The sequence below is a fragment of the Quercus lobata genome, chromosome 3, assembly GCF_001633185.2.
Source record: "Quercus lobata isolate SW786 chromosome 3, ValleyOak3.0 Primary Assembly, whole genome shotgun sequence".
In the NCBI taxonomy this organism is placed as follows: domain Eukaryota; kingdom Viridiplantae; phylum Streptophyta; class Magnoliopsida; order Fagales; family Fagaceae; genus Quercus; species Quercus lobata.
Genome location: NC_044906.1, coordinates 8,892,649 through 8,913,358, shown reverse-complemented (window position 1 = coordinate 8,913,358; position 20,710 = coordinate 8,892,649). Strand labels below are relative to the sequence as shown.

General features: G+C 34.3%; 1 protein-coding gene across 1 annotated transcript; it reads right to left on the bottom strand.

Moving 5' to 3' along the window:
* Positions 1-6,714: 6,714 nt before the first annotated feature.
* On the bottom strand, positions 6,715-16,025 carry LOC115980248 (zinc finger MYM-type protein 1-like). The gene is made up of 3 exons (XM_031102523.1): positions 15,983-16,025; positions 7,407-8,954; positions 6,715-7,073 (listed from the first exon to the last, which is right to left on the bottom strand). Exons 1-3 carry the CDS (start codon positions 16,023-16,025, stop codon positions 6,715-6,717), a joined length of 1,950 nt encoding a protein of 649 aa, XP_030958383.1.
* Between the last annotated feature and the right edge of the window lie 4,685 nt (positions 16,026-20,710).

The window sequence follows — 20,710 nt, the reverse complement described above, 5'->3', positions numbered from 1 at the left end:
AAGATGTTATTACGACTTTAATAGAATTGCTTGGCACAACAATGCCGACCTGCGAAAACAACACTTACCCTAAAATAGCCGAGACGACAACTAAATGCTCGGTGCGGTGTAGGAAGTAATCATCCGAAGACATACAACCCACAAAATGAACAGCCCTTCCAGGTTGCCGAGTTGTAGGGCGTTTCACCATCTTCTTAACAACTTTAACAGCTTTAACCTTTTATGGTATTTGAGCCGAGGATTGAGTAACTTAAAATTTTTGTTAAGTAACCGACCTTACAAAATTCAGTTTTTCTTCCAAAACTCAGTTTTCTCATCTAAGTAGTTGGTTTCCCCATAGGTTTGAGTCCGAGGACCATACAATACTTTGGTTCTGTCCAAAACTCAGTTTTCTCATCCAAGTAGTTGGTTTCCCCATAGGTTTGAGTCCAAGGACCATACAATACCTTAGTTCTATCCAAAACTCAGTTTTCTCATCCAAGTAGTTGGTTTCCCCATAGGTTTGAGTCCGAGGACCATACAATACCTTGGTTCTGTCCAAAACTCAGTTTTCTCATCCAAGTAGTCAGTTTCCCCATAGGTTTGAGTCCGAGGACCATACAATACCTTGGTTCTGTCCAAAACTCAGTTTTCTCATCTAAGTAGTCGGTTTCCCCATAGGTTTGAGTCTGAGGACCATACAATACCTTGGTTCTGTCCAAAACTCAGTTTTCTCATCTAAGTAGTTGGTTTCCCCATAGGTTTGAGTCCGAGGACCATACAATACCTTGGTTTTGTCCAAAACTCAGTTTTCTCATCTAAGTAGTTGGTTTCCCCACAGGTTTGAGTCCGAGGACTATACAATACCTTGGTTCTGTCCAAAACTCATTTTTCTCATCTAAGTAGTTAGTTTCCCCATAGGTTTGAGTCCGAGGACCATACAATACCTTGGTTCTGTCCAAAACTCAGTTTTCTCATCTAAGTAGTTGGTTTCCCCACAGGTTTGAGTCCGAGGACCATACAATACCTTGGTTCTGTCCAAAACTCAGTTTTCTCATCTAAGTAGTTGGTTTCCCCATAGGTTTGAGTCCGAGGACCATACAATACCTTGGTTCTGTCCAAAACTCAGTTTTCTCATCAAAGTAGTTGGTTTCCCCATAAGTTTGAATCCGAGGACCATACAATACCTTGGTTCTATCCAAAACTTGATCTTTGGAGTGGGACCTTGGCTTTAGGGGAATTATCTCCTCGGCCAAGCCCCTAGAACCATCCATGCGATTGACGGTACCAAGCGTAGCCCCTAATCAAGACCCATAGCCCCTAGCGGAACTTTACACTAGAACTCTATAACCAACTGTTAGAAATGACAAGAGAACTCTCTCGACCTACTGCCTATGCCAACACACAAGCCTTCTCACAGACGGCGCCAATTGTAAGGACACGATTCGTAATGAACCGTAACAGTGTTGGGTTCGCACGTAAAAAGGCCCAAACAATATCATTTGTAGAGCGTGGGTTTGAAAGGCTAGGCCTTGGTCGCTAAACGGTGGGTTTTACGTGATATCCATACATGCTTAAGTCGTCATCGTCCTAGGAGTCTTTCTCCTGGAGGCGGGCTGGGAGGCTCTGGTTTTTGGCCATTTTTCCCAGCCCTTACTATGAATTACTTACTTTCCCTTTTATACTAGCCCGTGCTTTTTTATCCTTTGTCCACGTGTAGGATTGACCTTCCAAGACTGATACTTGTCCCATCAGCCCATACCCGGAGTGGTTGGGGATGGTTGAAAAAGCTGGAGTATACGGCTCTGTCAGGTGCAGAGTATTGAATGGCAGTAAGGGCAGCTTTCCCTGGTCGTTACACTTTCCAGCATACCCTTTTCTATTGGCACAGATATTTTAGATTTTTTCCCAATTTGTTTCTATACCATTTTTTCCCTTTCTTCTTGTGAGATCTCGGACATGCCGAGAACTGAATCGTCCTCGGCTGTGTCCCAAGGCTATTTCGTACTTGTATTGCCGAGCCCAGACCATCACCTTCCTCGGTTTGGGCCCTTGGACCCCAACGAGTAAATGGGCCTAGCCCACGAATCATTGGGCCCCACATTTAGTATTCTAAAAAAAGTATTTTTAATTATACGACTTATTTAATAAGTCATATAATTTATTTAAATAATAAATATAAATAATTTTATAAATTGTCTCATAAAAAAAATTTAATAGGTAATTTTATTCAAACAGATATTCCAAATGAAATCCCAAAGGACCAAAACATAACTAGTTTTTAATAAGCACATGAGAGTTGACAGAGAATGATTTAAATTAAATATGTGTACTAATCTTTATAGCAAAATTACTATTTGTTGTTAGGCTGTATGGGATTATAGTAAAATGTAAAAGTTGTCTTTTCATTTATTACATAAAAAACTTAATTATCAAATTCACATTTCAGAATATATAGAAAATTAAATAATTAATTATTATTATTTAAAAAAGAGTTAATTAATATTTATATATAAAAAAGACTCTTACATATATAGTTGTCACTTTTGGCCCTGAAATATATTGAGTTGGCCCTGCTCGAAAATTCAATTACATATGAGGAACCTGTCTTATTGTGGTACCTTTTTTTGACACATTCCTATCATTCATCATTTGAATGGTAACTTGAATACTTGACATATGTTTTAGACAATAGCAGCTCCAAGTATTGTTTTTAGGGGCATTAAGAACTTAAATTTTAAAAAATTTAATAAAAAGAGAATTTGAATATATCGAGTTATCAACAAAAAAAAAAGTTATTTCCTTCTACAAGTTTTCAAATTTTGAATTGTTATATGATAGTTCATTATAAATATTTGTTGCCAATGTGGGTAACTATGACCATTTTATTTTATTAAGTTTGTCTAATATTTTTATTTTTATGCAGCTGTTATTATCTATTTGACATTATTTTTATAAAAATATTTTAAACTAAATGACTAAGCTCAACTCATTGGTTTTGTATTATTTATTGATGCACACAACCACACTCATTCATACATTAAATAATACATTACGTGTCTATTTAACCAATTAAATGCAATTTTTTCTTGAATTTTTCTAACTTTATAACAAAAAGTTATTATAACAAGTTAACAATACGCACACATGTAACAAATCCTCTCAATTTCCTAATTATTAAATTATATAAAGTTATATTATATTTATACTTTACACAAAAACAATATCCACACACATTATTATTCACACAAATAATATTATAACAAAAAGTAATACACACAATCTACTTAGACACACGAATACACATATAATATAAATTTATAATAAAAAGTGACAATTAAAATTCACAATCACTTACTCTTACTCTTAGAGTTAGAAATACTTATAATAAGAATGTATAAGATTTAAATTAAAGTGTGCAAAAATGTTTTTAAAAATAAATTAAAGTATTAAACTCCAAAAAAATTATATATAAAATTTGAAGTCAGGGTTCATTTGAACCCTTGAACAAAGTGTAGCACCGCCCTTGGTTTTAGAGAAAATTTTTTGCAAATTTCATTTTGAAAGTAAGCTATACGCGCTTTAACTACATAGAGAATTTAATTGTATTTTGAAATAAATACAGCGAACCGCACTCTTAATTTTAGAAAGCATAAGCAAGCTAAAGTGAAATTTAACCTCTAAGATATTTTTTTTTTCTCATGCAAGAGACAAGAAGGAAACACAATGATTAAAATCAGGGAGGGGGATTTGTTGGCTTGATTTGGAGTCCATAGATTCAATTGTTATGAACTCTTTTCAAGTGTTTTAATTCCTTCTCAAAAAAAAAAAAAGTTTTAATTTATTAAAATTTGTAATTGGTTCTCCTCTTTTGTTTGTATTATTGTTCAATAGATGAATTATTATACTTTAGTATCTTTTTAAATTGATTTTACTCTTTTAATTGTATTATGGGGTACTATTTGCATGTAAATATTTAATCTGAGCGATCTATTATGACATCCTTTGTACGTAATAGCTATGGAGTTGGAAAGGAGCATGCATGACGCTGTGTTTCCCCTGAAGCGGAGGGATTAAGACAATATCACTCTAATCTTCTTCTTTTTTCTTTTTCTTTTTTTTGAAACCTCATACAAATCATTTTTAAATCTACAAAATAAAGCACAACCACAAACACACACACACACAATATATGTATAAATATATAATATATACTTGCAGGAGCTTTGGGGGAGGAACTTCTTGTTGCAAGTTGTGACACTGTTAGAGCATCCACAGCAGTAGAGCTATTTTTTTAGCTATTTAGCACCACAAAAAGTTATTGTATCTATTTTATCTACTCATTTTACAAAACATCCTACAACAATGGATCTATTTTAACTTTCAACACAATAAAATATTTATCATATACAGCATCATCGTCTCTATCTTTTTCTTTCTCTTCCTCTTTGCCTCTCTCTTCTTTGATACAGAGCAAGCAAACCTCCACACCACAGCAACAATCACACCACGGCAAACCATGGCAATCACACCACAACAAAAATCACACCACTACAATCACACCAACACACCACAACAGCCCATGGATCAACAACCCACCACCACCAACCCACAGGCCACAATCCACCAACCCACATCCACGAAACCCACTGATCCACAGGCCACAATCCAATCAAACCACACCTATGGCACAAACCTAGCACAAACCCAACACAAACACAAACTCAGCACACATACACAAATCTAGCACAAACTCGGCGGCGATGGGGCTCAGGTAATAGATCGGTGATGGGGCTTGGGGAGATGGGGTCTCGGCCCGCCAAAATCGCTCAACCCGTGTCCACCAAAACCGCTCAATCTGCGGTCACTAAAACTGAAGGCCGATTGACCCAAGCACCACTGCGGTCGGCGAGCTCGCCGGCGAAGTAGAGAAGAGATGAGGGAGGTGCTAGAGGAAAAAAATGAGAAGGAAAAAATAGAAGAAAAAAGAGAAGCCGGAGAGAGAGAGAGAGAGAGAGAGAGAGAGAGAGAGAGAGAGAGAGAGAAATTTAATGAGAGAAGAGAGAAATTTAATAAAATATTATAATTATTTTTAGCTTCTTGCTACAGTGCACATTTGAATGTGCACTGTAGCAAGAAGCTAAAAAAATTTAGGTATGCTACCACTGCTGCAGCGTGTATTTTGGTGTTTTGGTGGACCTAAATTAGCTATATAACTATTTAGCTCCACCGCTGCAAGTGCTCTAAATGAGAGCTTGGGTTAGCAAATACCCGACTTGCTATCGAGTCCATGCGACATAAAAACCAAGCAAACCTATTGATGACGACGCCGTCCTCAATTGATCAAAAGCTTTACTCATCGGACTCTCTATGGAGTGCAAAACACTACTATTTATAGTCGGCTTTATAAGTCAGTTAAAAAACAATGTGTCATTGTCAATAAAACAAATGCTAAAATATTTAAAAATCAAAACTCATTATAAAAAAAAAAAAAAGTCCAATTAATACATGCCCTTAAGACATACATTAATAAATCTATTTTAAAAAAATATTAAAAATTAAAAAAAAGTATCAAATTTTTTTTAATTTTTAATAAAACTTTTTCTAAAAATAATATACTATTACGTGTCCTTAAAATATACCTAAGTAAAATCCATTAAAAAAAAAAAATCGCAAGTTGAAGCAATGCTGGACTTCTGTAGCCTAGTGCCAAAAAGGTTTCAATTTTATAGAAATTCAGCAGAATAGGTGCAGGTGGCAGTTGGAAAAAAAAAAAAAGTGGTAACATGTAAAAGGTTTAAAATATTTTGGGGAAAGGGTTAGTCCCATTCTCCTCCCTATTTTATCCTCAAAATGAATTCGTCTGGTATTGAGCTTAGGATGACAGTGATGTTCTTTTTGTGCCTTTGCCCTTTGGTTTTGATGGGGCAGTAAAAATATAGATATAGATTATTTTCATGAAATTTGTACAATGAGGACTAGAGCTCTCTCAGACTACTCATCCTCTTATTGGTACAATTACATTTCAAAATCAAACCTTTACATCAGGAGATAGGATGACAAACTCAAGACTATAGGTAGCCAATATGCTGTAGTCTTCACGTCAGAATTCGTATACAAGACTAAAGAAACAGAGAGGTTCATGTAGGTGCATGGAGCCGCTAGCAAGTCCGTGTGAAAGGGGATAACGTGTCCCCTAGGGCCTAGGCCATGAAGTAATTTCACAGAAGCTTCACTCTGGCACAAACGTGTCACAGCCACCAAGTCCGTGTGAGACGGGCACAATCTTAAAGTGCCCCGACCATCAAGGACGAACGCAGGATTTTAAGCCGGGGGGCTAGAGATAAGCAAAATTTTTTTTTTTCAAATACGCATCCATATAGTATTAATAAATTATTAACCAAGACAAATACCCAAAAATCATTGTTTCTTAGTATATTAAGATACAATCTACTAACAAAAACAAAAGATGCGAAACACTATTGTTTCTTAATATATTAAGATACAATCTACTAACAAAAACAAAAGATGCGAAACACTATTATTTCTTTATACAATCATCTATGAAAAGGGAACTCGACGCTCTTTCAAATCTTCAAAATCATCTACTATTGAATCCAAACTAAATGTCGAAGTTATATCCTTTTCAATGTATAACATCAAAGAGTCATTCAAAAAGTCATCTTCCATTTTGTTTCGTAGTTCAGTTTTGACAAGTTTCATAGCTGAAAATGCTCACTCTGTAGTAGCAGTAGAAACTGGAAGAGTAAGCACAAGTATCACCATTCTATAAACAAGTTTATAGTGTTCTGAATTTCCAGTTCTCACTAACCATTGGGACAACTCAGATAAACTTTTCAATTTTTTGAACTCTGGATCTTGGACTACATTATGCTCAAAATGATAAAGCTCCTTCTCCAACACTTGTTTGTCATAATCTGTGAAATCTTGTGGATAGAAATTCTTTACCAACAAACAAAGATCACTAATTCTGAAAGATTTTAATGCCTCTCGAGGTTCTAAAGCTGAGCTAAGCCTAAGCAACTCCATTGCATCTTCATTAAACCGATAATTTAGTTCCTGTAGTTGAGAATCTATTGTAGCATAAAAAATATTTACTCAATAATGATGCTCATTTGTAACGTTATCTGGTTGATTACGAGCTCGACCTCGCCTCGCAACATAACGAGCATTCATATCTAGGACATCAATGCGATGCTTCTCACAAAATGATATCACAGTGGTGAGTAAGCCATCCCATCCATCATCTCTAAATTTTTGGATAAGTGCTTTAGTAGATGAAACTAAATGCATAGCATTTAAAATGTCTTGAGATTGGCTTTGCAAAGCTTGACAAAGTTTATCAGTGATCTCCATAGTTTCCTTCTCAGGATGCAAGATGAAAACAAATTCAAATGAAGTTAAACCTTCATAAGCTGACTCTCCTTCTGCCCGATTTTCTCCATCAATTGCACCATCGATTATATTTTGTAAAACTTCAACAGTTGAACTAAACATCCTTAATAAGCTAGAAACTGATCTAAAATGTGAACTCCAACTTGTTTCTCCAGGTCGTTGTAAAGTGCCAATTTGATTAAGTCCACTTCCAGTCTCAAGCTCTTCAAGATCAATCAAACGTGCTATTTCATTAGCATTGGCAACTTTCAATTGCTCATTGCGCTTGCATGAAGCACTAACAATTTTGATCAGAAAAAGCAATGTAAGAAAAAAATGACTAATGGGAACAACTTGTTTTGATGCTTTTACTAATGCCAATTGTAAGCGATGTGCAAAACAATGGATATAGTAAGCATATGGGTAATCATTCAAAATCAAAGCTTGTAATCCATTCCACATACCTCGCATGTTGCTTGCTCCATCATATCCTTGCCCTTGAATATTTTGTATATCTAAGCAATATTGAGATAACAAAGAATATATCCCCTTCTTTAGAGTCAAAGCTGCAGTGTCAACAACATGAATAAGCCCAAAAAAGCGTTCTTTCACAAAACCTTCTGCATCAACATATCTAAACACCACAGCCATTTGCTCTTTCATGGACTCATCACGAGCTTCATCAACCATTATGCAAAACTTTGCATCACCAATTTCTTCCCGAATGGCCTTCTTCACTTTAGCTGAGAAAACATGTAGAATTTCCTTTTGAATCCTAGGTGATGTGTAGGTTGCATTTTTTGGAGCTTTTTCTATTATTTCAGCAACCTTCTCATTCCAAAAAGTCACAATACCCAATGATTCATGAAAGTTCCCACGATTTAATGAACTAAAACTTTCATCTCGACCTCTAAAAGCTATAGCTTGAAAGGCAAGATATCGCACAATAAAAATTGTGGCCTTCAATTGCAACCGATTATTTGCAATTTGTTCAGTAGTGAAATGATCAACTACTCTTTGCAAATGCTGCGATTGGTTCATCAAATCCTTACACATTTGCTCAGCAACTCTATGAGCTGAGTTAGGATCTTTTCCTATATGAACTTGAAAAGAACAATCTTTGCCCCCAACCTTTTTCCAATTTCTAAATCCACCAACAATAAATGCATTTTGTCCCACAACCACATTTGGATTATGAAAGACAAAGCAGGGTAGACAATAAGCTGCATCTGTTGTAGGAGAATATTCAAGCCATTTTGAATTATTTCTATACCAAGAAGCTTGAAAACTACGATTCTGCTTTCCACTTTTTTTGAATGTCTCTAGAGGAGGTTGGTGCGGACCTTTTTTAATGTAAGCCCGTCGAATTTCATCACGTTGATTAACATGATATTCCCATATTTGTTTGCGTGTTCCGGGATCATAATCCAAAGAATCAAGGTCAATTCTTTGAAATTGTGATTGAGAGATTGGAACATCCGCATTTTCCGGAATTGGAACATCCGCATTTTCCGGAATTGGAATAGCAACATTAGTTGTTGGCAATTCCACGTTGACTTCAGAAGAATTTGAAGTTGAACCTTTTCTTTTGAAAAAATCAAGCATTGTAGTTGATTTTTTCATGATCTACAAATAAAATAAAAATTATATAAGAATTACCGTTATTTTTTTTAAATTTGTGTGATAATTTCTTATATTATATGATTTATTTTTTTTCTTTTTGTCTTTTGTCTGCCTTTAATATCTTTGTGTTTAAACTGCCTTTATTTATGTCTCTGTGTTGTCTCTTCCTTTATTTATATCTTTTATGTTTTTTGTATCTTTGTATTGTTTCTTGTCTTCATCTTCCTAATTCTGACCCACTAATCCAAATATCTAATGAATCCCACTACAGACAGTCAAGCACTATTAACAAAAACTTTTCTTAACTTTACCCTTTTTTTTTTGTTTTTTTGTCTTCTCCCCTGTCGCTTGTCTTTGCCCAAACAGCAACTCCACACCACTTTTCCCTATTCCCTATTATTATGTCCAACTAATGTCCAACACTCCAACTACCAGTCAACAAAGCATCTGACTCTATCTATCATTCTATTTCTTTTATCTATATAATGCAAGGCATAATGCAAGGCAGCAAGAGCCACAAACACAGTCACAAAGCCAAAAACCCAAAAAAAAAAAAAACACACACACAGTTCAGTTCAGCCGCAGCACAACACAAGCACCAAATCACCAAATCAGTTATCAGTAAAAACTAAAAACACAAACAAGAAACACTCAAACACCACAAGCACAGCTGCACAGTTTCTTTGATTCTCAGAATCTCAGATCACAGATTCACAAGGTTTTGAAATTTGAAGGAAAAGATAAGAGTTAAAGAGTAAATACCTGATTCTGTGAACTGTGATTCTGTGAAGGCTCGAAGCTGGGCTGGGCAGATCGGGAAACGGCAACCAGCGGCGGCAGCAGCAAGTGGATCTCGTCTCACGTGGCGGCGTGGGTCTGGCTTTCGCCGGCGGCGGCCGACGTGGGTCTCGCTCGAAGCAGCTGGGTTCGCACTCAGGGACTCTCTCGCTCTCGTCTCGCTCTCTGTCTCTCTCCGTCACGGCGGTCACGGCGACTGGGCGACACCGCTGCCTCTCTGTCTCTCTCCGTCTCGCACTCTCGCTCGTGGCTCTCGCCTCTGGGTCTCCAAACTTTCCTTTCTTTTTTTCTTTTTTTTTTCTTTTTTTTCCTTTGGTTTTTGCTTTCTTCGTTGGTTTTGGACTGCTGAGGCTGAGATTTTTTCTCTTTTTTTTTTTTTTTTTTTTTGGTTGTGGATTGACATGGGTTATGGCCTTATGGGCTCTGCTCTGCTCTGAACTGGCCGGATAATGGGCTAGGGGAAGGGGGGGTTCATGCCGGATGATGGGCTAGGGGAAGGGGGGCCGGAGCAAAAATGTCAGGGGGGCCCAAGCCCCTATTTTTTTATTTTGAAAAAATTTTACTTACTAAAAAATTTTTTTTTTGGGCCCAGGGGGGGCTCGGGCCCCCTTTGCCTTGTACCTGGGTCCGTCCCTGGTTTGTGGGCAATGGTGCTATGGTTGTGGCGGCGGTTCTTGGTTGTGATAGTGATTATTTGATGGATGTGGTGGGTTTTTTTTTTTTTTTTGGGTTGTTGTGGGTTTTTGTTGTGACTATGGATTTTTTTGTTTGGTGGTGGGTTTGCAGTTGTGGTGGTGGTGGGACTTTCGATTTAGTGTTGGTGGGCTGTGGCCTATGGGTAGTGGTGCTGTGGTGAATGAGTTTTGGATCAGAGGGAAGAGAGAGAGGGATTTTGGATTTTGAGAAACTAAATGATTTTTTATTGGATGTTTATATTATTTTAATGTATTGAAATGTTAAAATAAAACAAGTGATGTAGTGGATTATAAAATGATGCAGTAAAGTAAAATAGATAAAATAAGTTTTTATCTATTAAAATGACATTTAGGATAATACAGCTGATGCTAGTGCTCTAATGTCTTGGACCTTATGAGTTGGATTGAGCGAAAGAGAAATTAGAGACGATTAAGTTCCCGCATTACTTGTTTGTTTGCCTCAGCTTATTAAACAATCTTTTAACTTTTATGTATAACTTTTTAAAACCTTGCCTTTTTTAAAGTATAAGCTACAGGACAATGCTAAAGCCATAAATTATTTTATGAACTTTTTTATATAGCGAGTGATTATTAGTAAGTAAAAAAGTGATATCAATAATGAATTTAAAGGATAACTAATAAAAATTTGTCACATTAATTATTTGCAAAAATATTACTCATTTACTCTTGCTTAACTAAGCCGGTACCAAACACATACCAAACTCTCCCAACTTCAAGACAACTGACACAAACTATTATAACGGGTGATGTATTTAACTATTTATGCTTTCAATGGGTGATTTCACTTTAACTTCACTATTAACCATTAGGTCAAAGTTCTAGTTAATGAACAAGCCCACCAATTTATGAAACCCATATCATGCTCAAGTAAAGGAACAAGGAAATAAACAAAGATAACGGGTAGAGCATTAGAAATTTTGGAATATATATATATATATATATATATATATATATATAGTTAATGAACAAGCCCACCAATTTATGAAACCCATATCATGCTCAAGTAAAGGAACAAGGAAATAAACAAAGATAACGGGTAGAGCATTAGAAATTTTGGAAAAAAAAAAATAAATATATATATATATATATATATATATATAATAAGGAGCAAATGCTCAACCTCAATCCAAATAGATGGACAACATTTTTTACAATACCTTCAGGCCTAAAGTTTGGAAAAGACTCAAAAGAGTAAACAAAGGAACCACAAGATGCTTAACTTTGTAACATGGCTACATTGACACTGGTTAAATAGAGCTCATGGCTGTATAACCGTTTGTCTAAATAATGTCAATTGTGTAAAAAAGAAAAAAAGTATCAATTCATTAACATTGCCAATGTTATATCAATGTTTGACACTTCCAAGGAAAATTATTCATTACTCTAAATAATTTCACACCCACAGTTTATTTATTAGAAGTTTATAAAAGTGTGCATAGACTAGACAAATCTTCTGAATTCCATACTTTGTAAACTTTTAAAAAGACTTTAAAATAAAAAATTGGGTTCCGCAAATTTTTTTTTTCCTGGTCAAACAATTTGAAAACTTTTATATGGGCCTTGACGTAAATGAGTTTCAGACATTAGGTCCATTACAAGCAGACCATTTTTAGCCCAAATTTGTACTTCTACCGGTGAAATCTGATAGATTTGTTTTGCTGATTATTTTTTGTCTCTTCATTTGGTTAATCAACTGACATTACTTTATTGCTTAGCTAAATAACTATATAACTATAGAACATAAAATTGACATTTCATAATTAAACAAAATAGGAGATAAGATACTAAGAGCCTTGTAACTCAATTATATTGTCGTCTTGTCTAGCTCTCCCATGCAGAACTTGGATTAGAATTTCCCTCCCCCACTTATGTAAGGGAAAAATAAATAAGACTCAAGATAATAGGTCATATATTATTAAAATAAATAAATAAAAATAAAATAATAGGTCAATGTTTGAATGTCTTTAAATGGAACAACATTTTTCTTAAAAACTTTATTGAACGTATTATATGACTAGGGGTGTGCAGCTAACTCGCCAACCAACCAAAATCGACCTGACCCAATCCAACCAAACCCGCTGGGTTGGGTCAGTTTTTAAAGCTTGGTGGGTTGGGTTGGGTTGGGTTACATATATATATATATATATATTTTTTTTTTAGTGGATTGGGTTGGGTTTTGGGTCATAAAATTCCAAACCCGACCCGACCTACCCATATATTTAAAATATGTTATATAATTAATAATTTTTTTAAAATAACTAGCTCTTCCTCCTATCTTATATAAAAGCTAATATTAATGTATATTAGTTCATATATTAATATATATTTTGTTTATCAACTCAAGTAGCAGGTGTGAAATATTTTTTTTTGTTCAATTTAATAATAATAGTAATAAAAAAAATTATTCAACCTATGGGTTCAATCCGACCCATATGGGTTGGGTTGGACTTATGTGATAAGTTGGGTTAGGTTGGGTTGAATTTTTTTTAATCCACCATGGTGGGTTGAGTCAAAAAATTCCCTTAACCCGATCCAACCCAACCCATGCATACCCCTATATATAACGATTCAAGTATATTATAAATTTAATGATTTATTTATTTTTTTAAACCAATCACATGATTATTAAGTAGATCGTATGACTAAAAGTCTAAAAGGATATATAGAAAGTTTTTTGGGTTTTATTGTAGTAAATTGAAGGAATTTTCATACAAACCGATTGGGAGAAAAATTATATTATCTATAGATTTCAATAAATTTCGTTGATGTGGCCCAAATGATGAATGTTGGCCGAACCTTGGGACTATTTTTTAGATGGGCTGGATTTTAGTAGACTGACTAGCTTATATAAATTTAGTTGATGCGGCCCAAAATGTCTTTTGGGGATTGTATGAGAGGAGAGATGGAATTTAATCCACAACATGGCTGAGGGCTATCCCATTGAATGGTCCAAATAAAAATAACGAAAAGACTTGTTATGCATGCGGGAAGGCGGAAAAACAAAAAATAAAAAACATTTTCATTTATTTCAGCAATTTCTTTCTCGATTATTTATGTAATGTGCTGTGATTTTATGGTAAATTTGTAATTGATTAGGTTTAATATATTATTACTAAGTCTATCAAAAAAGAAATATCTCAATAATGTTGCATTTATGTACCACATACAAATTTATAGAGTATGTTTTCTTCCCATATGAAGCCGAGGGATTAGGACAATGTATTATTATCTATAAAATTAGAAGAGAAAAGAAGAATCGAGAAGTTGTGAAACTAGTAGAGACTAAGACTAGAAAAGCTCAGCAAATGAGAAATTTAATGAATGAAAAAGAACTAAAGAAGTATTAGGGAAAAATCATGCCAAGCTTCAAAAGCAGTGCAAAATCAACAAGTTATTGACTTTTTGAGAAATATGTTTTTTTTTTTTTTTTTTTTTTTTTTTTTTTAATTTCGAATGGATGCAACTGTTCCAACTCCCAACCATTGTGCTATGGGAAGTGCGTGTGAAAGTAGTTATACCAAGAAAGAAATAATTGAATACTAGATGTCTTTTTTGGAAATACCTTAAGTATTACTAGTTGAACTACAAAGCTCTTGACTATGCAATTGAAAATTGATTCTAACTAATGCAAATAGAGCATTTGGCAAATTCCTATGCCATGTAGTCAATAATGGCATCTATCTATAAGTGATAACTCTTCAAGGAAGGATGGTCTTTAATGTTCATTGGATGAATTAGGACCCATCAAAATTTCTTGAAAAGAAATATCACATTGAATAGGAAAAAAAAAAAAAAAAAATTGTGAAGCACGTGATGCACATGAAAAATATAGAAAGAGCTATGGTACAAGAACGCAAGTAGATGCATGTCGAACACATGTATTATGTGAAACAAGGACCTATGGAAGTTAGTAGTAGGTCAAGTCCGTCTCTAGGATAAAACTAGCATGTGAAGGCTCTAAGTGTATGTGAAACACATAAAGGGTATCTTTAGAGTAGAAAGCAATGTATGCAGCCACAAGGAAGTGCTCGATCCATACTAAGATGGCGCATGAGGGTGTGTGCGATGCCAAAATGATGATTCTTAGAGGACTAAATGCAAATCTAAGGAGTCTAGGTATAGATGGAATTCCCATGGATCTAGATCTTGGGTGTGGACTTTGATGTTGTAAAAGGACTCAAAGTGTAACAATGGTTGCAAATTAAAGGCATTTGATTTTGATGTGCTACTTGTGCAGATCAAACACACACACACACACAAATTTTGAATACAGAAATTCTACACAACAACAAAAGGAGGCTATATTATAGACCACATAATTGTGGCACTGATATCATATTATTATTATTATTATTATTTTAAATAGAGACTAGAAACAAGGATATATTTTGGTTCAAGTTGATGATCTATACTTAGCAAAAAGCGCCAAACAACTACATCTTTACTACATTGAATTGAGTATTACAATAAGTCCAACGGATACATATAGAAATATATGGTGTGCATTTGGATGCAACTTTTTACTAATTGTAGATTGATTATTTGCTGAAAGTTAGCTAACATATAGTTATTCCTTGAAATCTAAGGTTTTAAAAAGATGTATATAAGTAAATATGTTATAAAGCTAAAAAACGTGATGATGGCAAACAAACTCTTAAGAATAATAAACTCATAAATCTATGGGTTTCTAGAAAACTACTATCTATGTTATTTACAATGGAAAACTTCACTAACCTGGTTTTTATTATTTAACTCGCATCCTCTATAGTTTGAATAAGACACTCATTTTTTCTGAAGTACAAACTATTTACATTGACATTCCTTAGATGTATGAAAAAAGATGCTAAAAAATCCCCCCAAGAAAAGGTTTTTAAAAATTCCAAATTTCTTATTAGAGGGGGTGTGGGTGGCAATTTAACTAGAGTGGAGATGGTTGTAATAATGAAAAAATCATGCAATTATATTCTACTACATAAGAATATATTAGCATAGTACATTTCTATTACATTAATTCTATATCAATTGTCTTATTAAAAAAAAATTCTATCAGTTGTTGACTTCTGTTTAATTATGCGAACACAACATAAGAGCCAGGTCTTTTTATTATTATAAATATTATTATTATTATTATTATATGTAGTTTACATTGAGTATACAGAGGATATCGCGGATTCAAATTCTATTATTTAACTCTCATACATTGATACACGATTTTCACATAGGAGACACCATATTCTATTGCACACTACAGTCACTGTTTATGCGTAGACCTACTGCCAAGGCCCTTACACAATTCTTTGGTTTTGAATGAATATGGTAGGGATGAGTTGTGTGTGTGTGTAGAGGAAACAGGAATCAGTGTTATGTGGAGATGTATTCAGGCAATAAACATTGCCTTTGAAACGAGAAAAGCAACTAATAAGGTGATAACTATGAGCAATACATGCAAAATTTGATAACATTTTTGATACCAGCTGATATGGCAAACTTGTATTGGATCATATCTAGACCCATCACTGACATTACTTTTTTACCTACCACTAACAATCTAAAACAATAGCAAAGGCTGAATTTTTTTGTCTCGATAACTATTGACTTTATAACATAAAGTGACCTCAACAAAAGAATTTAGTAAATATTTCGCCAATGGATTGGAGAGCTAGTAGTGTGGCGACAATGTCTCCCTCAAAACAGCAAAATTATCCTGTACAAATATCTCATAACGCACTAGTTGCAATTTATAACCAAATGATTTCGTGAAGGCTAAATTGTTACCTTAATAACCCCAGCTCGCAGCAAAAACATAATTACAGCAACATGAGTGCCTTTTGATCTCAAATTCACTAAAATTATTCAGTACATCATGCACCAATGTATTACACTCTCCTCTCATGTAATGATAGGTCTCTCACATAATGATAGGTCTCACCTATAGGTTCTACGCATGAGATCCACTTTTACATAAAAAGAAGGTATAGCATGCTAGATGTACAAAATAATTTCTCCAAACTTTGGGACACAACTAACCCTTTCAATGGATGATTTTACTTTTCACCTTAACTTCACAATAACCATTAGGCCAATGTTGTAGAATGAGTATACCAATTTATGAAACCCTTTCAATGCATATTTTACTCTTCACCTCAACCTCAATCCAAAGATATGGGCAATATTTTCTACAATCCCTTAAAAGGCCTTAAGTTTGGGAAAGTGTAAACAACGGATCTACAAGATGTTGTGTCGGTAACTTTGTAACATGGCTACTTAGAGAATGGTTAAGTAAAGCTCATGGTTATATAACCATTTGTCTAAATAAATAGTTTCAAATTATTACAATATAAGTCAGTCAAACATGAGCTAAACGTGCACCTACAAAGGTGTTCAAGATTCCATAATTGACCGACCATTTCAAATGATTCCAAGACAAGAAGATTTGTGGGTTGAAATACGTCTGTAGCAAGACATAAAAAAGATATCATCTACTTTGAATACACACTAGGACATGAATTTTTATAGAAGCAATGTTAATTTTAAATGCATGCTATCAAGATTTATCTCCGGGAGCAAACTACATGATTAAAAGCCAGAGTCAGTGAAGTTCAGAGAATAAAGAATAAATTAAATGAGACAAACACTATAATAAAACTGGCATTTCATTCATAAATTGGGGATCCATATCCCGTGCAATACCTAGGGTATTGCACGGTGTGCAATAGCTCCATTCTCAGCCATAGATTTAATCTAATGGCTTAAATATTTGACACCTCACCAAATGACAAAAAGACTATTTTGCCCTTAAAAAATTTCACACCCGCCCACTGTTTCATTAAACATAAACTCAAATTTTTTTCTTCTCTCTCTCTGCCCTACGCAGCTGCCTCTCCTTCAATCCATTGTCACAGCAGCCCGGTACCAGTCCACACAAGGCCAAGCCTCTCTCTTTGCCATCACTATTGCTTCCAAAGCTCCGGCGAAGTTTCAAGCTCGTCCGATTCCGACGCCGACAAAGAAGACCCATCTCACTCTTCAACAAAAAAACTTCCTCCCTCTTTCTAGTGTGTGAAGCTGTCCCAAGTCCCAACTCTCATGGAGTGAAGGTCTCCCTCTTTCTAGTACCCCTTTTCCCTCTTTCACTTCCTATATATTTGTGTGCGTGTTTAATATGTATAAGTTTTTTTTTTTTTTTTTTTTTTTGAGAATCGTTATGTGTAAGATAATTTAATGGTAGTGAAGAAGAATTTCAAATAGGCAATGAAGTATTGGAGTCTAATTAAGTGAAATCATTAATTTTTGAAGTGTCCCATATAATCAAAATTACTCTATTTTCATTTTCTTTGTCCTACCTAACAAAACAGAGTATTAGTAGTGGTTGGCCATTTGGGTTTTATGCTAAAAATTCAATTTTGCTTCAAGAAAACTAAACATAGAAAAATCTACGCTTTTGTTGTAAATTTGATAACTCTTCATAAAATGACGCTTAATTGCTTTAAACTTGAAGGTTAATTTCTTTAATCTTAATTGCTTAATTGCTGTGATGTAGGAATGGAGGATGTTCTAGCTAGCTATGTGTTTGGGAAGAAGAAGACAACAGAAGTTGCTCTTTTGGTTTGCTATTTTTGATTCTTTACAAAGATTTTAAACCCAATTTGTTTTATATGGAAAATTCAAAAAATATGACACCTAAGTAATTTTTAAAACTGCCAAACTCCTTAATTTGGGCTAAAAGGGCTGAAAAAATTGAACTAAAATAAATTTCATAGAAGTCCAAAAATTGGGCCCATTAATGGCCCAAACCTGCCTAACCGACAACTCCGACTCACCCATCCAGTGGCCTGAAACACCGAGTCCCACCCGACTATTTGGTCGAATACGGGTCGAAGATCCAACCACCCAACCCAAACAAGTCGAGTTCGGTTCAAGCCTAAACCCAAACCGGCCCTACCCGTGGACAGGCTAGGCAATGTAACCACAAATCTCATGCAAGATAAGTGATAACCTTAATTTCATAGTATTGCATTTTGAAAATAAATGCCCATTTATTTCAGCTTTTAGAAGGTAAAACACACGTTTTAAAACCCCCAGCCCAAAAAGCCCATTTGGTTAGGTTTAAAAAGCAACTTTTTGTTAAAAGTTGCATTTTGAGTTTGTGAAGAAAACGTGCATTTGCAAAATGGAGCTCAGGAGGTCCATAATTAGAATGTCTGTCTGTGTTTCATCAATATTACTGTTGAGCAGTGTTAAATTACCAAATTGCCCACTGTGCTGCTACAAAGGTCCTCTCCGTGCTGCTCTGCTACAGAACAAACACTACAAAGACAACAATCTTTCTCTCAAACATCTCTAAACTCAAGCATAATCAGATTATCAGAATATAAACTCAAAAACACAATTTTAAAATTAATCAAATCATAACAATAAAAGAAAAAGGAAAAATAAAAGAAGGGGTAGAGATGGTTGACACGTGTGTGGAGGAGGAAAAAAAGAAAAAAAGAAAAAAAAATGAAACGTATGGCTAAAAGTGAAATGAAGAAAGGAAAAAATAATATAAAAAATAAAAAAATCCTAATTGAGAAATGCTACCGTAATATTTTCATAATATTTTCACAATAAATTTTAAGTAACAAATTGTTATTAGTTAATATTGGTTACTAAAAAAATAATTTCAGTTGTGAGTTCAAATTAGAACTAATAACAATTTTCCACATAAATTTTGTTGTGAAAATATTACGAAAAATGTTGTGAAAGTAACACTTCTCATAATAAATTTTACACAGTAATTTGTTATTAGTTCTCATTTGAACATACTAATGACATTATTATTTTTTTATCTACCATTAACAACTTGTCATATAGACTTTATTGTTAAATTTTTGTAAAAATGTTGTGTCCATAACTTGCATTAAGAGAGATAATTAAAACAAAAAATTCACTTATATATATATATATATATATCTTGTCCTTTTTGGTAATTTATAACTCAAACCTCAACTTTTATAAGTGTTATCCAAACACTCAGTTTTTTGAAAAAGTACTTTTTAACAGTTTTTACCAAACATTCAGTCTTTTGAAAAAACACTTTTTTATTATGCACTTCTTGAAAATTCAACTTTTTCGAAAAGCTTAACTTCAAAAAGTTAAACCAAACTCACCCTAAATATGTTGGGGCTGCTGGATCAATAATAATATCGGTACAGGGATTCAGGCACTAATAAGTAGATTTACTAGGACTCAAATGGTACAGCAATCAACATTTATTCTCATAAAGACATCCATTTTTCAACTATTTATCTACTTCACCTCTCCAATATGGCAAAACATAATAGCATCTGAAAAGGAGTTGTATGAATAATTGGTGTTTAGCTTTGTCCCACAGGGAACTATGAAAAGTGTTCCAACCACCAGGGATTAGCCTTGTTTTGGGGAAAAATTACAAGAAATACAACCTGAATTTCCTCAACACACAATTGCAATGAAAAGAATGAATTCAAGATTTTCATCAGTGTCGTCTTTAACTGCCAAAGTAACAATTATCCCTACAACAAGATGTGGAGCACAGCAAGACCAACTGCAGATATTGAGACAAAGGTACCTATGCAATATTTGATCACATCATACTTTGCAGCTTCTAACTGGGCTTTTAACGAATGAATTTCCTGTAGACAAGATTCAAAGAATTATGAATTAGTTCATAAATCAAGGTGCTTTAAGATACACTTTCCAACGCAATCACTATACTCACTTTGTCAAGTTTGTTGGTGAGACTTGAGGTTTCTGCATTCTGATTGGCAAGCTCATCACGTATGCGCCTGCACTCAGATGTAATAAATACAATATAATGGGGGCAAAGACAAAATCGCTGTCCAGTAGTAGCATCATGGAAAAGAAGAAAAAATTTACTTAATTTTCCTACCCTCTTTCAAGATTCAAATCTAAACGCTGTCTAAGAAATAATCAATACAGCAATGCCTGTATACTAATATTGGTCCCATAGCAAGAAAGAATTTGAAAAATACATCATTAGTACATATTTTAAACAGCACAGGTATATACACAGGGAAAACATTTATAATAAGCTATAAATAGTATTTTCCTTTACCGCAATATCAGAAGATGATTAGAAAGATTCGAACTTCACATCCTACCTCCCCCACCATCTACCTATCTATTTTTTTTTTTTTTAAAAAAAAAAAAAAAAAAAG